This window comes from Patella vulgata, chromosome 5 (assembly GCF_932274485.2).
Source record: "Patella vulgata chromosome 5, xgPatVulg1.2, whole genome shotgun sequence".
NCBI lineage: Eukaryota > Metazoa > Mollusca > Gastropoda > Patellidae > Patella > Patella vulgata.
In genome coordinates this window covers 58,861,743-58,885,882 of record NC_065883.2, presented here as the reverse complement: position 1 = coordinate 58,885,882, position 24,140 = coordinate 58,861,743, and the positions used below count along the sequence as shown (strand labels likewise).

The following is a 24,140-nucleotide window of genomic DNA, read 5'->3' as shown; positions in this document are numbered from 1 at the left end:
GCTAGTCGTCATCAATATGCATTATTCAGGAAATATTTTATTTTGCATGGCTTAATCCACGCTAAAATGAACGTACTCAAATTGATACATGTAATTTTAAAAGATCTGGGAATTCAAAGCCTGATTTACCTAGTCTTGAGCCTCAAGATCTAGGGGGCCTGCAGCCAAGTTGTATGTATCTTTTGACACTATTAGAAGCATCTCTTACACCACAGTAGTCTTAATCATCCTTCATCCTTGGATTTGCTCAGTTATGTTTAAAACACATTCATCTTCCTCTAATCGTGAGGGTGGGGGATTGGCACGGGCCTCATAAGAGGATTAACCTAGGCCCTATCTTCAAGTAAATACAGCAGGGGGGGGGGGGGAAGAGACAGCACACCAAGACTCCTGGTTGATCTAAGGGTTGCCACTACCCTTGTCCATAACACCTTCCCAGACTTGTGTCGACAATCCTGTTTGCTTGTCACAGGCCACATTCAAGAAAAATCTGATCTGAAATGCAGTCCCTAACTCCTCCTGCCACTCTTGGGCATGACTATCAAAACTTTCAGTTATCCATAATAGCGATTTTCCCTTTGCAACGCCTGCATCAAAATCATGAACAAAACCAGGCATAAATTGTACATTAAAACATATTTCTTGGTATATTACAAGATTTAATGGCAATTGTAGACATGTAAATCAGTTCTTGCACTTATAAAATTTCTGTCGAATGATGTGGGAATCACACCTTAAAATCAATTGCAACTTAAATTCACTGGAAGATATTTATCAAAATTCATTCAAGCTGCAATCCATCTATTCTTCGAGTTATGTGAGTTAATACAATAACTTTGTGTTTATTCAAAAAATCTTTTTAAAGTATTTTAAGAATGTGTCTTCTTCATCTGAGGGCTAAAATCTGTGCTAAAGTTTTAGTGTTCAGCCAATGAAAAGTCAGTATTCACCATGACAAACAAAACTTAATGATTTAAATGCAATTTTATTGTTTGGATTTGTAACCTTACAGACAAACAATTTATACAAATATACAAGTATGAGATAGATGAAAATGATGCTACTTAAAACAATGTCCTCTCCATTAAATTTAAATCAGCTTCAAGAATAATATCACAGTTTATTGTACATATCTTTGTTCCCTTCTATTAAAATGAATGTGATGCATAAAATAAACTTATAAAGTTATTTTACATTTACAAGCAACATTTCATCTTGCACCGGTATATTAAAATCTATTTACAGTTGTACTGAAAACCTGCATCAGTTCGTTGACGTTTTCTAGATTGCATCTGACTGAAAAACTCTCGAATATCTTCTTCTTTTACGACCTACCAAAATAAAGGTGATAAATTAATGAAATAATATATATTATTATTATTATGGTACTTTTTATAGCCCATCTTTCACACATTAAGTGCTTAGATGGACTTAACAATAAACGAGAGCATGGCTATAAGTATAACTGCAATATACGTCCACATTCCTGCTTTGATTCATATGGTACTTTTTAGAATAAAGAAGGCTAGGCGTTGCCAAATTTAAAGACTGAATTTAACAAAACGTGGGAGTGACACAGCCCCTGGTGGTTGGGACATGTACTAAAATAAATAGTTACTATTCTTACGATAAAAGGAATAAATATGCCAAGTTCCAAGATGACCCCCTAGGAGTCGGGACATGCACCAAAATCAATAATTGCTGTCCTTAGGCTATAAGGAATACTTATATCAAGTTCAAAGATGATCCATTAGTATGAAATTGTCTGAACTTGAATGTCTTATAGGTTTATAAAATTGAAGGAGATTGGATAGATATTTTGGTGCTATGTTGTTTATACATTTAAAAGTTAGAAGTAAAATTTTATAATCAATTTGATAGGGCACAGGTAACCAATATACTGTATTGTTAAATCAATAATTTTTCATTACAAACAGTAACATACAATACAATTTCTTTTGCGTAGTGGTTTTTTTTTTTTAATTATTGATAGAATATGTCCATAAGTCATTCAATAAGATACCAGTCATGCTTATCAAGTCACACAATTTAAGACAAATTCTTACATGAATTAAATAATCTTTGCTGGTGTCTACATCTTGGCGAAAATTTCAAAGAAAGTAGACTATTTCTATCCATATGGCATTTGATTTGCATGTTAAAACTCACTTGCATCATCCAGTGGAACTTATTTCAAATACCCATCGATCATACATGTACATTCCAAAACAAGTTTGATCAACCCCTCACTTTATTACCCAAATACACACCTTTCCATTTTCAGCAAAGCCTCTAAGATATTCTCTTAAACCATTCTTCATATCATTGAATCCTGAAAAGAGGAAAGCAAAAACTTCTATAAAAAAAAAAGAAATTTTTACCATGATTTTATCAATCTAATTTGATATATTTGGTTCAAATTCTGGAAATACGGCAGATCGAAATATAAAATATCTAAAGTCGCTAATACTGATCCTGCATTTTTTTACCATTAACTTACAATATCTAATAAAACCATTTAAAGTACACTTCAATGTACTCATATTGATGATTTAACATTAAATTAAGATAGCTTGTTTATATTTTTTCCAGAGCATGCCAATTGTTGTAAAATAGTAATTCATTATATTTTGTAAATACAGAATTAAACCATTTTGAATTGATAATTCCTTTTATACTAGATTCAACTTTCAAAATATTGTAGGTTGCAAGGGATTCAAAACCCCTCAAATGACAATCAGCAGTTTTAAAATAAGAACTGACCATGAATCAGTTCGACTTGTTGAACTCTATCCATCTGTGAAAGAGCTGTAGGTAGTGCATTTGGATCTGAATTACTGTGTGCAGCAAGCCCTTTATCTTCATATGCATGTACTGTATCATCATTATCTAATATAAAGCTTATTCCCTTTTCTTCATACATTTTCTATAAACAACAAAATATACAGATAAATATATATATAGTTAATCACAAACAATCTTTGGTGTTATAATCAGTTTATCAACAGTATTATTATGAAATGTCCTGACAGCTCCCATTTCATCAAGTGTACTCAAGTAGGCATGTTCAATATAGAGCTGTATTTCCATGTATGCAAGTCTTACATGTGCTTTGTGAAATGGGATCTATGTTTAATCATTGCGACATGTTTACAAGCAAGGTTTCATTGACAGGGAAGTGGAAGATCCTGATAATAATTTTAAAAAAAAAAACAAACGTCACTTGGACTTTGAGATAATACAATTGATTAGGCCTAGCAGGGACTATTTAGTTACAGAGACAAACACAGAGAGCAGCAACAAGTTAAATTAATGAACAACCAATACAACAATACAAGAAAACATGGATACTTTATTGAACATTCCTGAATTTAATTCTTTCAGTCCCCCAAAGGTCTCGATCTAGTAAACACACAAATTTATTGCTTCAAGGCATGCACCCACCAACAGAGTATTACTGTCTCAACCAATTGCTTACATCACGATTTTGCTCACACCATGTTTTTTTCAGGACAGGACTGGCAGAATTCTGGCAGAACTGTGAAAGGATTCAATTAATGGAGTAACAGTCACTTGCAATTCCATCAATACTAATATTTCCAGATTGACAAACAAGACCCCCCCCCCTCCCCGAGCAACTGTGCTTAACACAGAGAAATGAAATGAAATAGGGTTTAACGTCCTACTGTTCTGCTCCGACTGGGCTAATGAAGATGGGCTTAATACAGAGAGATGGCATGAGTTAAACCACCCCCAAAAGTATTCATACGCTTGTAGAATTTTTATTTTATATTATTAAAGCTCATACAGTACTGAATTAGTGTTAATTTTATTCTTCAAAACCTACCTTACAACTTGTACATTTACACAGTTTTGATCTCCAGCCTTCTGACATAAAAACAGCTGAATCAGTGCTCGGTATTTCACGTTTCTGTAATTCTTTAAGTAGACAGGTACTATCATTTGTAGTCTGAAAAAAGTTTAAATTTAAAATGTCAAAATATGCTCCTTCAAGCTACCCCTGCTTTGCTCCCAGAGACTAAAGCAAGTTCATTTGAACAAATCAAAATAACCAGAACTCTGACCATATGTTATGTTTTAAATTTAGCTGACCATATGTTCTAAGTTTTAGGTGAAGAAGTCAATGTGTTTAATTTTCCCCTGACTTTTTGAAAGCCAAGTTGCTTTATTTGAACGAATCCAGACAACCATCCAAATATGGCTGAAATGCATTTGACAGATTTGCCACCCAAAAATGTCCCTGCCCTGCCCCTATTCAGCCCAGCAACAATAAATCTGAATAAGCACCATTTTGGATAGTACATAACCTTTTGTGGGGAAGTACATTCTCCAGATAAATTACGTTTTCTTCCTGTAGATGATCCTTCATCAGTGTTGACAACATCTACTTGTGTTTTACCATTTTCTTTTTCAACTACTGTCACTAAAATATATAAAATTACAAAATAACCATTAAAATATAACTAACTTTTTGTCCTTAGTTACAAAACTGTCAGAAAACTAACTTTATATTTTAGATTCTAGCTCTTCGTTTAAATTTAAAATTTGATAGTTTTGTAAACAACATGACATAATTTAACAAAACTGTCACAGTTATATGGGACAATAATCACTGGTTTATTATACACAAGCACCACCCACGTTTCGACATAATCTTTAGAAATGAAAATAGGGTTTAACATCCTACTTCGACTGGGCTAATGAGAGAGAGAGAGAGAAATGGGGTTTAACGTCCACTCGACACAAACTAGGTCATTTCGGGACTAACATATGGTTTAATTTTATTTCAATAATTCGCTTGCGCATAGGGGTCTTTAGCAGTGGGAGGAAACCGGAGGACCCGGAGAAAACCCACGAGGCTGGACAGGCGACCCTACTCCTTGTCACGTACAACCGGGGATTCGAAACCACGCCAGTTGACTCAATGACAGGTCTTATGATACAGCACGCACGTGCTAACCATTCGGCCATCCAACCCTCCGACTGGGCTAATGAAGACGGACATACGCCATACAGTGTGCTATGGGGGAAGTTTTGCCCGGACGGTGGCACTATGGCCTACTCTTATATCAAATTCCAATTGCCAAGGGTTCTTTTATGTGCACGCCAATGGCAATGTGTACCAGGGACCTCGGTTTTCTATTACATCCGAACAACTACACATTGTCTCTTGCAAGTCTCTCGGTCCTGCACCAATGACCACACCGGTAAACCCTGATAAACTTTCTCAGCCAATGCAGGGGCTGAAGTCGGGACCTCCAGGTTAGCTAGATTGGATGGCCGAATTAAGTGACTTTTTATTTTTACTGCCATCACAATTTCATGTACTACGCTACGATTCGTATCGTGATTCATAACCAGGTCAATAGTTACCAAGACAACAACAGGATAAATTAATTATTAATATTTTATGGCGAGAATTTTCAGTTGTGCAGGAGTCAAAGAAATAAAACTGTTTTATATCACAATTTAAGTAAGTGTGTTTAATTAAGATTGACAGGTTAGTTACTGAAGCGACAAAAAATACAATCATAAAAAAAAAAAGAATCGTAAAAAATTAACTCAAGACTCACGATTCAATAGGAGAATCATGAGAAGGTGAATCGTGATACATAGATTCAACAATGTATCATACCACCACTAATTTTTACCTGCAGTATTGACTGCGTAGGCTGACAAGAAATCATGATTATTGACACATTCAGGACAAATCATCTCTTCAAAATCTGATGGTAAAGAACCTTCTAAACCCAAATGCTAAAAAAAAAAAACATTCATAATTAGCCAGATAAACTATGAATATGAAACATATGCCATTGCTCTTACTGAGTCTTAGTCTTATAAATGTTACAGGAGACAGGGTATGCTTATTCTTTGTCTATGAAACATACCTTATGGTCCTCTTCCATATGAAAACAAGCAGAACATGGTTTTATAAAGTATATTATAAGATCATACAAAACAGTAGTTTAGTTCTCTCAGCCAATCCTTCAAAAAATTTGATGAGGAAGATATTTTGTTTTATCAAAGAACCACTGGGCTAAATTACTTAAACCACCAACATCAAATTTCAAGGATCTACATAAAATCTCGACTGTTTATACATGATGTTTACAGTAATTTACTTACATTATTATTACTACTAATTTTAGTGTTACATACCAAAAATTTAATTGTTACTTTTGCATATGTTTAGGTCTCAGAGAACGCACTTAAAGTACCTTTTAAAATTAAGCAGGCAAATGTGTGTTTCTCATTTTCCAATAAATGTGCATTAGTTTATAATTTCCCTGTGTTACTTATGATTGTCAATAACATTTATCGGGATGTAGAAATAAAATGAAATGGGGTTTAACGTCCTACTGTCCTGCTCCGAACTGGGCTAATGAAGACGAGCATCCTCCATACAGTGTGCTGAGAGAAATTTTACGTACATGCCAATGTGTACACAGGACCTCTGTTTTTCGTCCCATCCGAACGACCAGACAGCAATCCTTGTCAGGCCCTCCGTCCTGTATCACTGACAAGGGGGAACCACGCCAGAAAATCTGGATGAAATTCTCGGCCAATGCAGGGATCGAACAACTGACCTCCAGGCTAGCGAGCCAGCATCTTACCCACTTAGCCCCCACAGGATAGAGAGAACTTGAAATTGAGTCTATGGTACACTACCAGTTTCAACCAGGAAATTTCCTTTACTAAAGGAATTAAGAACATGCGAGATTTAATCATAATGTTATTATATTTTTAAATAAAAAGTGGTCATGCTGACCTTTTGATTTAACTTTTAAGTAACATGACAGCATCTGAGAATCAGAATAATTTTAATATGGCCTAACCTGGTTATTATGGGCCTTACCTCACAATATTACCTATTAGATTACTCATCTTTAAATGCAAGTTAATTACAATATCATGATCTGAACATAAAAGTGAATAAACTTACTCGTCCATGATACCAATCTTCACATAATATACACTGAATCATATCATCTTCAACCTTCAAGTATCATATAATATTCAATTACACAGTTTTATTCTAGGAAAGAACTGCTCAGTGGTGATATTTCTTACATTAAACAGTCAGAAGTATGTAATATAATGTAACAATTGTTGTTATTATGTAATTAAGTACATCTCGGTATAAAGAGACTATGAACATGAAGAATGGGTTGGCTTGTATAAAATAGATTTTGTAAAACAATAAATTATCAATATTTTGTCTAACTCTAAGTGTTTTATTTTGTCTGATTAAAACACAGATCCTATTTCATTTCGTTTTTTATAGTTCAAAATTTTGTTTTACTTGTCTTTACTACACTAGGATCTGGAAGAGTTGTTATCATTGACGTGTTCTAGATGGTGTTAGGCCCTAACTTAGAGATTAGCCAATGAAACGGTCTGTTACGTGGAGCTTTAGGTGTGTTTTGAATGGAACTGTGGGAAATCTATTAGAAACATCAATGCCGATTGGTTAATCAAATATCTGACGTCATAGGGTCAAAAGTCGCTCGTATGACCTCTGACGAGACCTATCGCTACATGTAGTGTAGGCCATCGAAAGTATAAAAAAAGGAAACAAAAGTAGATCTGTATTTTAATCAGATTGAGAGCTACAAAGTATAGATGGTGTGATGAAATTAATACTAGAAACCAATGTAAACTTAAAATGTCTATCCCCAGGTAGACCATAAAGTGGTGGACACACTAGTCGAATCATTCAGTCAAATTTCTATTCGCCCGATTGAATCATGCTTGATATATTTAGCCGAATTTTCAATCGCCGTGCTGCTTAGTGAATAGTTTTTAATAAAGGTACATGTATTTATGATTATGTACATGTATGTTCTTAAAATTTATCTTTAAGTTATTTATTATAATCTGGAACATTAAGATATTGTTATGGAATAAATTACCAATTCAAATTTGTAATGTCACTGCTATTGCTGCTTTTAAAACTAAAGACATATTTATTTATAAAGGCTTTTACCACGTGATCCTTTCATATACATGTAGATTAACCAGAGCTATTCTCATTTCTAATTACATTAAATATCTAAATAAATAATAATTCTTTATTTATATATTTTATCAATTTGTTGTCACGTTTTAGTATGTAAATGTAAAATATTGTCTTTGTAAAGTCAACTTGACCACATTTATGTGGCTGTTGTGCACAACAGAAATGTGTAATACTTAGCAATTCAACACAAGTGTAAATTTAATGGGATTTAGTCAAACTTAAAACTTAAAGATACATTATGGAAGATTAGATAAAGAGCTGGCAGTTCTCACTATAATAGTTAAAAACTAGAGATGATGTAAAAGGAATATGCTGAAAATTTCAGTCAACTTGCTTGACTCTAAAAATCACTGTAGCTCGATTGTCATTGTTGCCGCTGTCAGAATAATAAACAAAGTCTCGATTATCCATTTTTGCATTTAATCATCAACAGACACTGAACGGCAGATCAGATTCAAATCCAAAGAAAATCGGACACATAAGATGGCATCAAGAGTTGACTATGGTCTTTTCATGTTAATACATACCCAATCTAATCAATAGTTTATATAACATTTCAGGCCTAAAGAAATACCTGTAAATAGGCAAATTTAGCTCTTGCATAATGTATGTTTAAAATATTTTCTAGGTTAACAGGACTATTCCCCCCAACGATATCAGGTAAAGTCTGATTACCTCCCCTTGTTGCTTGTAACGTTATTTGTTGTGTAATTCAGTTGGTTAAATAATCCTACCAATGATTACAGATGGGCAGATTACAATATAACCATTAAATTAAATGCCTTATTTAAGAACACAACAACAAGCAACCATATGTCTATGAAATATAAAACAACAGATTACCTCATCATCTGGATCAGGATAAGGACGGTGGCAGGAACAGTATAATCCTTTAAAATTCTGACTATATCTATTTCTACTATTAGTTGCGTCTTTTTCCTACAATCAACATAATTTACCATTTTAATCTACAGATATTATTTTTTTATACACAAACCAGACAATAGAGATTCAACTAACTAGAATTCCATAACAGCAAACTTAGACTAGAGAGAGAGAGAGAAATGGGGTTTAAAGATGGGTTACCAGAAAAGTATTTATCGGGTGGTTATTTCCAATAAAAGTATGGTAATTTTGGTATATATGGAAAGTAGAGATATCTATCCAATCTTACTAGAAAAATACTGGATTCCCCGAAAAACACTCATAGAGCGTATACAGGACAAAAATGTAAGGGTTCCCCTAATCAACAGCCCGACGATTAGGAATTTCTGCATGCGTGATGTCAAAGGTAACACGTGAACATTGAGCGCTTGATGTACAAGTTGATAAACTTTATGAAGAGTTAGACGTACAACACTTTCTGAGATAAAAATGACGGAAAAAGACGCGGGTAGTGGATAATCCGAGAACTTAATTAGGATTCGATATTTGTAATAAATAGTAAGCGATAAAAGACAATATCGTCTTATGTATGCAATGAATTCTCCTCTGACTTCAAAGAGAGGTAAGTCATGTGACGTAAACATGACCTGGTTTGATCGAATTTTTATAGCAGGACATTCCTTCGCAATTACAATGTTTGAGAAGGATTTGAAGCAAAGTTATGACATTTTAATTAGTTTGAATATGTTTTTAGTCCATATATACCATTAAATCACCCAGTTTGTACACGGGAACCCATCTTTAACATCCACTCACACAAACTAGGCCATTTCCAGTCTAACATATGATTCAATTTTATTTCAATAATTCGCTTGCACGTAGGGGTCTTTAGCAGTGGGAGGAAACCGGAGGACCCGGAGAAAACCCACGTGGTTGGACAGACGAACCTACTCCTTGTCATATACAACCAGGGAATCGAAACCGATCATGCCAGTTGACTCAATGACAGACTTTATGATACAGCGCGCACACATTAACCATTCAGCCATCCAACCCCCCATGTTTTATTTTAGCTCTTAAGAGTAATTCAAATCATGAAGACCATGCTTACCTTTTCAAATTTACAAATTAAATTTGGAAACTTTTCATTACCACAGTCACATCTAAATGATCTAAAAATTAACAAAACAAAGCTATTAGTCTCTAGAGAATATTAAAATTAAAAACTTGTACTGGTAAATCTTTATTTCATAACTTGTAGTTTCTGAAAGTGGGAGAAGATTCAGGAAAAGTCATTTCAGAATATTTCTTTTATCATGGGATCAACTAACTCAAATCTGATTAAAACACAGATCCTATTTCGTTTGGTTTTTATAGTTCAAAATTTTGTTTTACTTTTCTTTACTACATCAGGATCTGGAAGAGTTGTTATATAACCCATGTTCTGGTTGATGTGAGGGATAAGCCAATGAAACGGTCTGTTGCATTGAGTTCTTGGCATGCAATGCACGGAACTGTGGGTAGGCCTATCCAACTAGAAACATCAACACTGACTGGTTAATCAAATAATGTCTGACATCATAGGGTCAAAAGCCACTCGTATGACCCATGACGCAACCTCCAATTACACAACTGGTCAGATCTTCACATATTTATTCTTTTGTAAATAATTGGGGCAATTATTTATAAGTTATAATATAAGATAATTTCATACAGATCAGATTATAATTTTCGTTGTTTGAGGGTTCACAAGGTTCTACAAACTGAAACAAGGGCCTTTAACTCTTGAAGTAATTTACAGAAATTGTTGAAATTCGATATGCTTTTTTGTTTTACTAATTGCATATAAATTTCATACAGATCGGATAACTGTCATCATTCGCGCATTCACACAGTGAAACAAGGGCCATAACTCTACAAGTAATTATTTGAAATGGCTGAAATTCAATAGGATTTTTCGTTTCACTAATTTAAAAGATGCATATAAATTTCGTACAGATCAGATGACAACCTTCATCATTGAATGTACACAAGGTCAACAAAATTAAACAAGGGTGATAACTCTAAACGTAATTATTGGAAATTGCTGAAATTCAATAGGAGTCTTCATGTCACTAATTTAAATGATCTGTATAAATTTCATACAGATCGGATAACTTTTGTCGTTAGAGCATTCACTAGTTGCAACAAAGTGAAACATGGGCCATTACCCCACAAAAAATTGACGGAAATTAGTGAAATTAAATAGGCTTCTTCATCTCAGTGATCGATATGTAAACAACATATATTAATTTCAAAACAATCAGATGATAAAGTAGTCTGTACAGTGTTCACAAGAAATTGTGGATGGACGGGGGTGATGGCAATATATGACCACATTTCCATGTGGGCGTATAAGATACGAAACAAAATATAGATTAGTATTTAATCAGATTGGATCAAACTCACACTTCATGGCATTAAATTTAACCTATTTGTTCTCCACCCCTTTCCCGCAAATATAAAGCATTATTTGAAATACAATAAAAACAAAAAGATACAAAATGTAGATATGGTCATGAATGATATCCCTAGGTGGCCCTAGCCAATAGTCACCACACGTAAAGTTTGGAAATATGATATTTCGCAAAATATTAATAAACAGATACTTTGACCTAAGTAATAGTAGCAAATAAAATCAAAAATTTGGGAAACATAAAAATCTAACCTTTTTGTGTATAACTCATAGAGATCATGACCTTCATGACATTCATAACTACAAGCTAAACAAATGCCTGCTAATACATTTTCAGACCGTGAACATGTAGAACAGGCATACAGAGCCTGTCTTGGCACATAACCCTGAAAAACAAGAAAGTACTGTACCGGTATATAAGCTTTTGAAACTTTCAAAGCTTTTACGGTAAATTGTAAGCTTACATCTACATGTACCAATATTAGGTTGCGGATGGTTGTATTTACTATTTGGTAGTATTGGGTTAAAATTGGAAGGTATTTGGAAATATTGTGAAGATGTTTTGGGGGACTTGATCGAGTTAAGATAAATATTATACAATTTTTTATAATTCAAGGAATTCAATCTCTGATAAATGATATGTTTGGAGTAATTATGTAAGAGGTACATGTAGTACATGTATGTTGTGGTATTTCGTAGCACTGGGTAAATTGCTCTGTCACTAGAATTTTCTTGTCATGCAACTATTGTTCTGTTTTTGTTTGAGTTTTTTCAAAAATAAAATTTTACTGTATGGCTGAATGGCATAATATGAGTCAAACTATTCAGGGCTTCGCATACGGCATCCCTACCGCACACTGTCAAACTCTTGTTCATGTTTGAGCGAGAAAATAATACCCATTCTCCGCAACATGCGGTCTATTATTGCTTGGAACGTTTTATATCAGGCTAAAGTCATTAGAACATAATATGGCCATGCACCATTAGCTGCAATATTGTAGCAGTGTCTTGTTTTGTCCTTCGCTACAATTAATGAACTCTTCAAGGCCTTGCGCAAGAAAAAAATAGCTTCAAATGCAAAATTCTCAAAAGCATCATCACAGTTTGCCAATTGTTTCGGGTTTTTTATAGTTCAAATTTTGTTTTGTCTCTACAACACTAGGATCTGGAAGAGTTGTTATATTACCGGCGTTCTGGTTAAGTGAGGGATTAGCCAATGAAACGGTCTGTTACGGCAAGTTCTTGGGTAAACCACTAGAAATACATGTAAGTATGTTACAAATAGTTACCAAACAGTTTTTCTACATTTTCGAGGTGACTTTTAATCAGGGGCGTGTTCCAATTCTAGTTTGGCAACCATTTTAACCAGCGGCTGCCAGGCAGGATACGCCCACATTTTCGAGAGATGGATAGAGAACAAGCTAACAAGAAAGTGATTTTTCCTACAATCAAGGGCCATAATTCAGGAAATTACAATTCGATATGCGCATATATCTAAAGGAACTGAGATCTTTGTGTTATAAACTTACATTTCAAGTTTCAACAAAATTGGATAAAAATTGTCACCTCTATAGGGTCCACAACCTTGATATACCATATTTTTACGCGATTTGAGAACGAACGGCGGCCATTTTGTCTGTCAATTTTGGGGCGATTTTCACAAAATTCAATCTCAACTGTTCTTAGGGTGGAACGGTAATATAATAATACGTTTTTTTAAATCGGATAAAAATTATGACCTCTAATGGGTCCACAAGCTAAAAACATGATTTTTCGTACAATCAGGGGCCATAATTCAGGAAGTTACGGTCCGATATGGGCAAATATTGAAAGGAACCGAGATCTTTGGGTTATAAACTTATATTTCAAGTTTCAACAAAATCGGATAAAAATTGTGACCTATATAGGGTCCACAACCTTGATATACCATATTTTTACGCTATTTGAGAATGAACGGCGGCCATTTTGTCTGTCAATTTTGGGCCGATTTTCATGAAATTCAAACTCAGTCGTCCTTAGGGTGTAACGGTAATATAATAATACGTTTTTTTAAATCGGATAAAAATTATGCCCTCTATAGGGTCCACAAGCTAAAAACGCGATTTTTCGTACAATCAGGGGCCATAATTCAGGAAATTACGGTCCGATATGCGCGAATATCGAAAGGAACCGAGATCTTTGGGTTATAGACTTACACTTCAAGTTTCAACAAAATCGGATAAAAATTGTGACCTCTATAGGGTTCACAACCTTGATATACCATTTTCTTACGCTATTTGAGAACGAACGGCGGCCATTTTGTCTGTCAATTTTGGGCAGATTTTCACGAAATTCGAATTGAGTCGTCCCTAGGGTGTAACGGTGATATAATAATACGTTTTTTTAAATCGGATAAAAATTATGACTTTTATAGGGTCCACAAGCTAAAAAAGTGATTTTTCGTACAATCAGGGGCCATAATTCAGGAAGTTACGGTCCGATATGCACGAATATCGAAAGGAACCGAGATCTTTGGGTTATAAACTTACATTTCAAATTTCAACAAAATCGGATAAAAATTGTGACCCCTATAGGGTCCACAACCTTGATATACCATATTCTTACGCTATTTGGGAACGAACGGCGGCCATTTTGTCTGTCAATTTTGGGCCGATTTTCACGAAATTCGAACTCAGTCATCCTTAGGGTGTAACGGTGATATAATAGAACGTTTTTTTAAATCGGATAAAAATTATGACTTCTATAGGGTCCACAAGCTAAAAACGTGATTTTTCGTACAATCAGGGGCCATAATTCAGGAAGTTACGGTCCGATATGCGCAAATATCGACAGGAACTGAGATCTTTGGGTTATAAACTTACATTTCAAGTTTCAACAAAATCGGATAAAAATTGTGACCTCTATAGGGTCCACAAGCCAAAAACGTGATTTTTCGTACAAACAGGGGCCATAATCCATGAAGTTTCAATCCGATACATGCCAATATCGAAAGCAGCCGCGATCTTTTGGGGATAAACCTTTATTTCAAGTTTTGTCGAAATCGGATAAGAATTGCGACCTGTAGAGAGTCCACAAACAATTGTGGACGGACGGAGAGGGGCGACGGCATAATACGTCCACATGAAAATGTGGGCGTATAAAAATAGGTTGCTCACAGCAGCTAAATTGTCTGGGCAGTGAACAACAGTTTTCGCATATTTTTACTTTTGTCGGTTTTACTTTAATACACTAAAATAAAATCTGATTAAGAACAACAACTCATTAAGTAATTATCAGAAAATCATTAGAATTTGTTTTGCCCATGCTAACGTTTTAGTATAAAAAACATTTAATATCATAGATTTAGCTGTTCAAGTTATCAAAAATCATTAAAAATCAATATACTTGTTCGTCTCAAGACATTAAACTCTGTGTATCAATCTAAAGTCAATCAAACGATGTGTATAAATACTATCAATTTAAAATCATGACCTGATGACTTCCAAATACTGTGTATAAATTTAAAGTCAATCGGATATTAACTTTAGTCTCTAGAGTGTCCACAACTTTAGCCTCTAGAGTGCCATAACTCTGGCAGTAATTATCGAAAATCGGTGAAAATCAATAGACTTCTTCGTCTTATGACCTTAAACACTGTGTATAAATTTAATCGGATATTAACTTTATGACCTAAAACACTGTGTATAAATTCAATCGGATATCACCTTAGGTGGAAGTGGACGTAAAACTCCAGAAACGAACGAACGAACGAACTTTAGCCTCAAGAGCGTCCACCAGATTTTTCAAAGTTATCAGAAATCGTTGAAAATCAATAGTCTTCTTCATCTCATGACCTAAAACTGTGTATACATATAATAAATTAGTGAAAGGCCCCGGGTTCGGAACCCGACATCTCCATAAACTTTTATGGGGGGTTGGGATGGCCTAGATAGTGTCACACTTCGACATCTAGCTGGCCGGTCACCTCTGCTCTGGCTTGCGTCTGTGGTTTCGTCAGTTTCGATCCCTGGTGTGAGCATATTTGGCTTTGGAGATAGGGGCGCCTTCTCAACCTCGTGGGTTTACTCCGGGTACTCCCACAGGAAAGACCCCTGCGCGCGGTGGAAGCGGACGTTAAAAACACTAAGAACAACATTAGTCTACCATGGCATACACTTCTCTAATTATTTTCTAGCCTATTGCCACACAATGAACATAAATTATTGCCTATGTATTTGAAATTGATGACGATGAAAATTGAAATTGAATGATATTGATTGCATAGTCATAGTTTGCAATGGATGCAAATTTAGGCCTAGGCCTAATTAATAGATTTCTTTTTACCTTACTGTAAGTACAATTCTTGTCATCGCTGGCTCCTAAGACAGCAGCAGCGTCTGCTTTGAGCCTATTCTCCTCTTCAAGTATTTCCACCATAGAAATACTTTCTGTATCTTGAGAAGAATCTAAATTACTTTGACCCGCGCTCATTTCGTCGGACATTGTTGATGTTTGATGAGTTTTGAAGTTTACCTATGGGTAATTATTGAAAATACTACTTTTAAACGAATAAACTATGAATGTCCTGCTTATACTACTACTAATAATAATTTACACATATTCGGTAATCGACAATGTCATGATTAAGCCGATTATGCTGTCATCGGACTTCAAAGGGAATAGTATTGCTCAAATTAAACTATAAAACTAGATGCTCCCGAAATCCAGTTGCACGAGCGGGAGAAGGGAGATAAATAGTTATTGGATTCACACCGGTAATTTCCTCACCACTAACTTTATCATAGAATTAGCACGGTGCTATCTACGATGTTATTTCTTTGACTAATCCATTTTTTTTTTTTTTTTTTTAAATTAATCTCTATAGCCAAAAATATCTTAATATGTTGCATAGACGAACAATTGTGAAATCAGGGAAAATGTTGCCAGTGGAAGTCCTTATTCAGTTATTCAAATTGAGTTATTCACTTATTATTGCGTTATTTCCCTTTGTTGACCACCCCACTGTTGTGGAGCTCAGTTATTAATGAATGGATAACAACGATCCCAAGACGACTCCGCCCAATAAAAGCCCACTCATCCCAAGATAGAAGACCACTAACCCCACAATAGTTGTGTTTGTTTTAATACGTGGGTCGAGATATAACTTATGAGATCACTCCGACTAAGTTTAGAATAGAAGACCACTCATTCCACAACCGTCAGTATAGTCTTTTTTTGTTTGTTTTTTTTTTTAAAAAAACATGGCCCGAATAGAAGACCACTTGGACCAAATTAAAATAAAATAGGCATACTCAATTTATTGTTTTTATTCATCATTATTTATTAAATTACTCTATATTAGGCCTACATCAACAATTTATAAAAGAATTTATTACATCTGTGCATTATAACATTAAAACAAACACATATTTGACATATATAATCAATTTATTAAAACAACAATACCAAAATGTACTCAATTTATTAAAACAATTATATTAAAACAAATACAACTATCACTTTATTTCTTGGGATGGGTGGTCTTCTATCTTGGGATAAGTGGTCTTCTTCTATTGGGCCGAGTAGACTTCGTATATGAATTGTCTTTGGGATAAGCTCAGTACTAAAGTAGTGGAACCATTTCTATTTCTAGGTTAATTGTCAGCTTATTCAGATTATCACAGATACCCGATGCACTTATTTTTGAACTTGGCAACTTCCGTTACATTACTAAAATGGCTTCAAAGGTAATTGTTATTTCCATTTTTCTTTTCTTCTAATAGTAATAGCTCATTAAAGGATTATTGAACACTTCTTCTATGTCACTTTTGTGCTTCTAAAGGATCTAAATCGCAATATATAATTCTGGACATAGAAATTGACACAGTTTATACATTCATATTACATCATTATATATGCGGTTGCGTTGTGACCCATTTGATCCAAATGTGTCAATTTCTAGGATCCAAATATAGCGATTTAGCTCCTTCAACTCAGATCATTAGGCTATAAATTGAATCTCTGTAAGTCGCTTACTCACACTTTTTTTTTTCCTTTCTGTAGTACGTCACTAGTGATATAGTGTTAGGCCTATTACTGGTACAAAAAATCCTTAATGTTTTGTTCCCCACAATCTGAAGAAAACAGAATTATTAAAATGAGTTTCTCATACTTTTTGGGACACAATAACTCTGCTTCTAATAACTGAGGTAGACTTTTGAAACTAGGTAGACTCACTGGCTGAGATCAATAATATTTAGCATATGTGAACAATTTGGAACACAATAAATGACTGTGATTCGAAACTAGGTGTATAGTTTCATTATATATCGATAACTTAAGACTAAGTTTGGTAATTTGGTAATGAACATTTTCTGCTCAGGTTAAGCAGTGGGATACGATTGCTTGAGACTTGATGCAAGTAATTGAGTGTCATTTATATATTTAGAATAGGGCGAGGAACATCAGCCTTAATTAAATTTGAATTATTCTATATTTTCATGTAGATGAAAAGTATTTAATTTCAATTTTAATCTGTTAAATAATTAGTCTATTGAAATTAGTAATTAATGCAAAATTTTAAAGAAATGCTTTTAACTTGGGTAAATACAATGTCAATTGAACAAAATTTGAAAAGACTTATTCTACCAAGGAAAAACTTTTATAAATTGAAAAAAGTGAAAGCAAAGTCTACATAATCAAATATATGTATATATAGCATAGTTTTTCTGGTTTCCTCCCACTGCTAAAGACCCCTACGCGCAAGCGAATTATGTAAATAAAATTAAAACCATATGTTAGTCCCGAAATGACCTAGTTTGTGTCGAGTGGACGTTAAACCCCATTTCTCTCTCAAAAGCATAGTTGCAATATTTTCTAAAGTTTTTAACAAAAAAAAAAAGGTCAGTATCTCAAATGTAGGTTGTTATAAACACGAAGATTTGAATCCGAAGTTATTGATGCAATAGACTGTAAAGTCAATAATTATTTTTTGTTTTGAATAAAGACAGTGTATGTGTAATGTAATGTTTAATCTCCTGAAAACAGAAGTTATGTAATTAATTTTGTGGTCTTTAGGCCTGCATTTTTAACTTTCTGCCAAATTGGGGTATCTTATGACAGTATTGTCGGTTGGTGGTTGGCCATGGCAGTTGAACACAACACACAGTAAACAATAAGATAGTCTATAGATGCTCGCACGATTATTATATCCAGTGCACAGCATAATCTCATATATGATAGCAATTTTCGATAAAAAGTGAAATGAGTGGGGGTGGGCCTACTCATTATGGGGTGTTTTTCTTCTTCTCTTTATTACAGGCAATCAAATCCACAATGCAGTGCTATCCAATAAGATTGCGTCCCGGACAAGAGATAAGACAATGTTTGTTAGACTTTATTAAAGAGCATGGCTTAAAAGCTGCATTTATTATAACCTGTGTTGGAAGTGTTACACAGGCTCGACTGAGAATGGCAAGTGGACAGGAAGTGAGTCATGCAAAACTGACAGTGTTTGCTACATAAAGTCAATAAATTTCTTTAGTAAAAATCTCAATCAACCATGCAATTATATACTGCACATTGGTTCTGTAGATGTAAATGCACAAGTGATTCTGTCGATATAAATGATTTAAATTAACTTGCATGAAAAATATCAAACTTATTACTGATAAAAAAAGCCCAAAACTTATATTAATCATAATTTGTAGGCAAGTACATGTATATCTTTAATTTCAGATAAAAGATTTAAAAGGACCATTTGAGATAGTATCCCTGGTTGGAACACTGTCAGGTGGAGAAGGTGGCCATTTACATATATCACTCAGTGATACTGAAGGAAACGTTATTGGAGGCCATGTTATTGGCAATTTAATTGTTTATACTACAGCAGAAGTAATGATTGGAGAGTGTGAAGAAGCTATATTTATAAGGCAAGATGATACAGAAACAGGATTTGATGAACTTGTTATACAGAAAAGAACATGATAAAAACTACATCTTTATTGACTTACTACTTTTAGTTTAGAAAAGAACATAATTTACATCTTAACTTTTTGATGTGTAATTAAATTTTGATATAATCAGACTATAGTATAGTCACTATACACCGCCAAACTAGGCATTTGTAATATTGGTAAAATTATTTCAAGTTGAATTAAAAATTGCCCAAAAATTGATTTGTTGATATTTTAATTAAATTCAGCATACATAATTGTGGGTCAAAGGAAAGTATCCCTGTTATGATAGATATTTTCATATACATATAACAATAATAGTAAATAACAAAGGAAACAGTTTTATTTGCTAAAATCTCATTTGTATAAAATGTCATTTAGGATACATTAGGGGTCATGCAAGGATATATTTCTGTAGAATTTCGATATATAATCTAACAAGGCGAGACACTTAGTGCAGCATTTTACATGCAATAATTATTTCATCAGATAAATTGATGATATTCAATCAAATTAGCAGGGTTTTTTTTATAGAAATATCATTTGTCATACAGAACCATTAATCCCTGGATTCCCTTGTCTGTATGTTAAGATTTACATACAGTTCATCAGGTTATTACTTGCCATAATTTTCGCGATGTTTTTATTTTTGCAATTATTTTCAATAATGTTAATAGTTAAAATCTGTATTACTGTAAATATGTGCAATACCTATTTTGTCTTTGTATAAAATGTTATTGCTTTCTGAATAACAAAATTGCATAGAACTTAATAATAGACACTTAGTTGTTTCAATTTATTATGCTCATTACTCAAAGAGTAATTAGACTTCCTTGTCCTTGCTGAAGATCCTAATCATTTTCCAAATATCAAACAAATGTAATTATGATTATGAAAGCAATTTCAGAAAACCAAAGATTACAATGTCTGCTAGAAAACCAACACAGGCAAGTTTATAAAGAGACACATTAACCAGAGTGTTTTCTTTCTTCTGTATTGTCACTTCCTTCTGCTTGAACAGACTGTAAAAACAATGCTGTCTCTTTTTTGAGATTTTGAATTTCTTTTTGTAAAATCATATTCTTTTTCATTAGATTACCAGTTTTAATAGCTATAGGAAGAAGTCCTGATTCCCTCAACGCTTTTGCTGTTCGATTGAAGCGCTTTTGTTTGACATTTTGAGAGTCACTTGAGTCTGGTTTTGTGATTTTTACATTAGAATTCTGATTGCTACTTGACACACTGTCAATACTGACTTTCCTTTTGAGACTCATATAAGATGACACACTAGATTTTGGTAAATCGTTAGACTTAGTTTTTGGTATTGATCGTAATGAGTTTGCATAATCTATGTACTCTGGACTAGAGATAATGGTGGTTAATACTGGAGTTGATGGTTCAGATGCAGATGTCATCTGAAAGAGAAAAGATCACAAAGATTTTACAACTAAATAAAACCTACAAAGTTCAACTTTATATGATTCAATCATTGCCAAATTCACTTTGATGAAAAAAAATTAATGACATCTTCAACTCCTGAAATAAATTCCTGAAATAGCTTTAAAATGCTTTGTTTGAACTGGCAGAACAGAAAGACTAAACTCCATTTTCATTTTACTCCATGTCGTTTGAACTGGCAGACCAGAATGACTAAACCCCATTACATTTCACTTCATGTCATTTGAAATAAAAGCGTTTAGAAACTACCAACTTTCAGAATATCAGATTTAGTAGGATGCATTTTTTAATATTTGCAATTACAAATGTTCAAGAGTAATAAACCATGTTTTAAAATTATGCCTGTCCGTTTCATGAAAACCCTTAATACAATATATATAGGTAATAATTAGGAAAAAAATATTAACTTACATGATGAGATAATGGTGTTGTTTGATTACATGTGCTGGGTGATTTATTTTCACTTCTATTCTTTTTTTCAGGGTCTGCAAAATAATGAAATTGAGTTGTTAAGTAGAAAAAAAACACCACATGCTATTATAAAATCAATATGACCTTAAAAGTTGGTACATGTAGTTAATACACATATAAAACATGCTTGTAAGATCATGACAATGTTAAAATATATGAAATGTTAAAATGACTAGAACTCTTTGGTTTTGATCAATAATAAAATTTAATCATTAAATAGTATTTAGCGATTGAACATAATATGACTTACAGTTCTATGGATAACAATCACTATACAAACATGATGTTACAACAAAATTTCAAATTCGAGTAGTCGTTACAGGGGTGGATCCAGGAATTTTTGCAGGAGGGGATTTGCCAGGTTCCTGTTAAGGAAATTTGACACTTGACAATGCATGATGCCTTCATCGTCTCCAAATTGTGTAGGCATACATACACACTGAGCTTTTTAAAAAGAGAAATCCAACACCCGTTTGACATCAATTTTTATTATGAAGTAATAGGATCACATTGTGATTCAATTTCATTGATGCATAGCATTATTAATTGTGATATCTATCACATATGTCTATATCAATCATTATATCACGCTTTGAATGCCCATCCCATCCCACCATCTGATGATGAAGGATAAAACACACGACCGTGACACTTTTCTCATACAAAATCCCACACAATAAAATTGTTCATTGATTTGATTTTATGTATTTATAAGTCTATGTACTGAATCTCACTCCAGAAAGGTCACAGTAGTAAGAGAAATATACATGAAAGCCAAATTATGTTTAATTTCAACTTAAATTAAAATGCTTTATGTAAGATTTAGATAAAGAGCTGGCTGTTCTTGCTATAAATAATAGTTCAAAAATAGATAATGAAAAATGAATATGTTGAAAATTTCCTTCAAAGTATTTTATGTACCGGTAGCGTACATTAGTAGCAATGGTACTGGACAAACAAGACTAAGACTGGATTATCAACTATATCGTTAAATTTTTAAATCTCGCTGGCGGTCTAATTCATTTGAATCTGTGCCATGGCGATGATATTGAGAGTTGATTATGGGCTTGTCATGTTAATAAATCATAATTTCTAATACTTTATAACATTTGAAGCCAAAATTTAAAGACCTGCTATATATAGGAAGATTTAGCTCTTACATAATATATCTTTAATAAAAACTAGTTAGTGTAATTAATTACATACCATGAGATAAAGAAACAACAGGTTCTTCAGTACAAAAACCACTATCACCTGATCCAAAGGAAAACTTTTCAAGTTGTGACTCTGTGTCACTTTCTTCAGCAGAATCCATTGTTTTACTGCAATTAAATAACAAACACTACTATGTTTTATACATACATACTAATCTTCACACAGTCGACTACATCGAAAAATCACTGGTCTTTTCAGAGACGTGCATCGTAACAAAAGCCCTACGAATTCTATAGGCCTACTGATCAGAAACAAATTTGTTGCATCATCATGACGTGTTCATTGGTAATATTGTTTACATCCAGGGACCAGGCGAATGTGTCACTATGTGAAAAGAAAACTTTTTAAGTTATGTGAATATTTTATTGTGCAATCTATTTTAAGGAACCCGAGATAAGTCTATTTGTAAGAATTTATTACTTAGTTTTGGAGTAAATCGAAATCTGCGATATTGACGCCCTGCTTGTTATGTGAAACTCACCAGAATAATTATTAAATGATAATAAACTCGGTCACGTCAGGGAACCCTGGCACAATGTTGCGATTAGCTCCTTTATAATTTCCAACAAAGCAGACCAGTGATGCAGCTACAGTAAAGATAATGTTTATAATAAATTTAAAATGAATCCGGACATATGCCAAAATAAATACATACATATACATACATGTATAGATCTCTCATAATTTACAGGCATCTGCCATTTCTTCTCCCTCACTCACATTGACATTCTTTAATGGCAACGTGCTATGACGTGTGAATGTAAATAGCACGTGATAACGGTGACCTATTTTTATCCGCAAGTGTAATATCATTGGATGATAACCAAATTCAAGTATATTTATAGACTTGGCCGCCTCTTGTCACACACAACGCCACGTGACATGTCACCTTGTTTGAGGTCCAGTCTAAATTACTTATGTGCAATTAATATTAGGTTATTATTTTTATATGTTTTTATTAAAATAATGTTAAGGTCCCATCGAGATTGTGTAAGGTTATCTGTTTCGAAAACTACCTTTTGATAAATAATATACCGTACGGTATAGAAATTGTTATGTGCTCGAATGCATTCACGTGTTTTCTAAAAGATGCGTTGCCAGGCAACGAAACATACGCTCACCGCAGCAAAGTCGTGCGGGCAGTCAACGTCACATAATTTTTCTTTTGTTAATAATGAGAACATTTAAATTAAAACTCATGAAAATCTGCGAACAGGGCGCAAACACAGCTACAATATCGAAGGGCACGACTTGCCACGAAGCATTACGCGGCATTGCGGTAACAAAAATCGTGCAAGTGTCAGGGTGGCAAGAGTCTCACGGACCAAATATCTCTACGGCCAGTCGGCGATCTTCGAATCTGTACACGCAAGTGACGCGTAAGTCTAGCTCACGGGTTTACTAAAAAAAATTCCCCGTAGACTGCCCGTAGTATTGTAGCACGTACGGCGGGTAGTGAGCTAGGCTAAGAGTCCATTTCCGAACAAAATACGCTCTTGTTTTTTTATTACTTAGGAACTCATTAGGTTTTAGTATAAATACAATTGGCCTTCGTATTTGTTTAGTCGAAAATGCTATAAAGGCGAACACGCACCATCGCCAGTGCCGCTTTCATTTTCAGAAAATGTGAACTCAACCGTAATTATGGTGTACCGGTGACATATTCGAATGCCTTTTA

General features: G+C 33.9%; 1 protein-coding gene and 2 long non-coding RNA genes across 5 annotated transcripts in view; 1 reads left to right on the top strand and 2 right to left on the bottom strand.

The window, feature by feature from the left end:
* Positions 1-16,004, bottom strand: part of LOC126820764 (putative E3 ubiquitin-protein ligase UBR7) — a 100,027-nt gene extending 84,023 nt beyond the window's left edge. The window contains exons 1-7 of the mRNA XM_056101021.1: positions 15,708-16,004; positions 11,637-11,770; positions 10,041-10,101; positions 8,888-8,983; positions 6,968-7,021; positions 5,673-5,778; positions 4,329-4,444 (exon numbers count right to left, since the gene is read on the bottom strand). Of these exons, the coding sequence (XP_055956996.1) occupies positions 4,329-4,444; positions 5,673-5,778; positions 6,968-7,021; positions 8,888-8,983; positions 10,041-10,101; positions 11,637-11,770; positions 15,708-15,866 (726 nt within the window). The 5' untranslated portion in view covers positions 15,867-16,004. The remainder of the gene's footprint in view (positions 1-4,328; positions 4,445-5,672; positions 5,779-6,967; positions 7,022-8,887; positions 8,984-10,040; positions 10,102-11,636; positions 11,771-15,707) is intronic.
* A 371-nt stretch (positions 16,005-16,375) lies between these two features.
* Positions 16,376-19,235, top strand: LOC126820799 (uncharacterized). Its single transcript, XR_007680144.2, has 3 exons — positions 16,376-16,581; positions 17,017-17,110; positions 19,101-19,235. It is a non-coding gene; the product is annotated as an uncharacterized LOC126820799 (long non-coding RNA).
* Positions 19,236-19,643: 408 nt separating this feature from the next.
* LOC126820792 (uncharacterized) lies at positions 19,644-23,261 on the bottom strand. 3 transcript variants are annotated; one of them, XR_007680131.1, is made up of 4 exons: positions 23,128-23,261; positions 22,454-22,569; positions 21,188-21,261; positions 19,644-20,733 (listed from the first exon to the last, which is right to left on the bottom strand). It is a non-coding gene; the product is annotated as an uncharacterized LOC126820792 (long non-coding RNA). The 3 variants fall into 3 exon arrangements; XR_007680132.2 differs by having other exon boundaries at positions 23,118-23,234; XR_007680133.2 differs by having other exon boundaries at positions 22,454-22,589; positions 23,128-23,228.
* Positions 23,262-24,140: the final 879 nt, after the last annotated feature.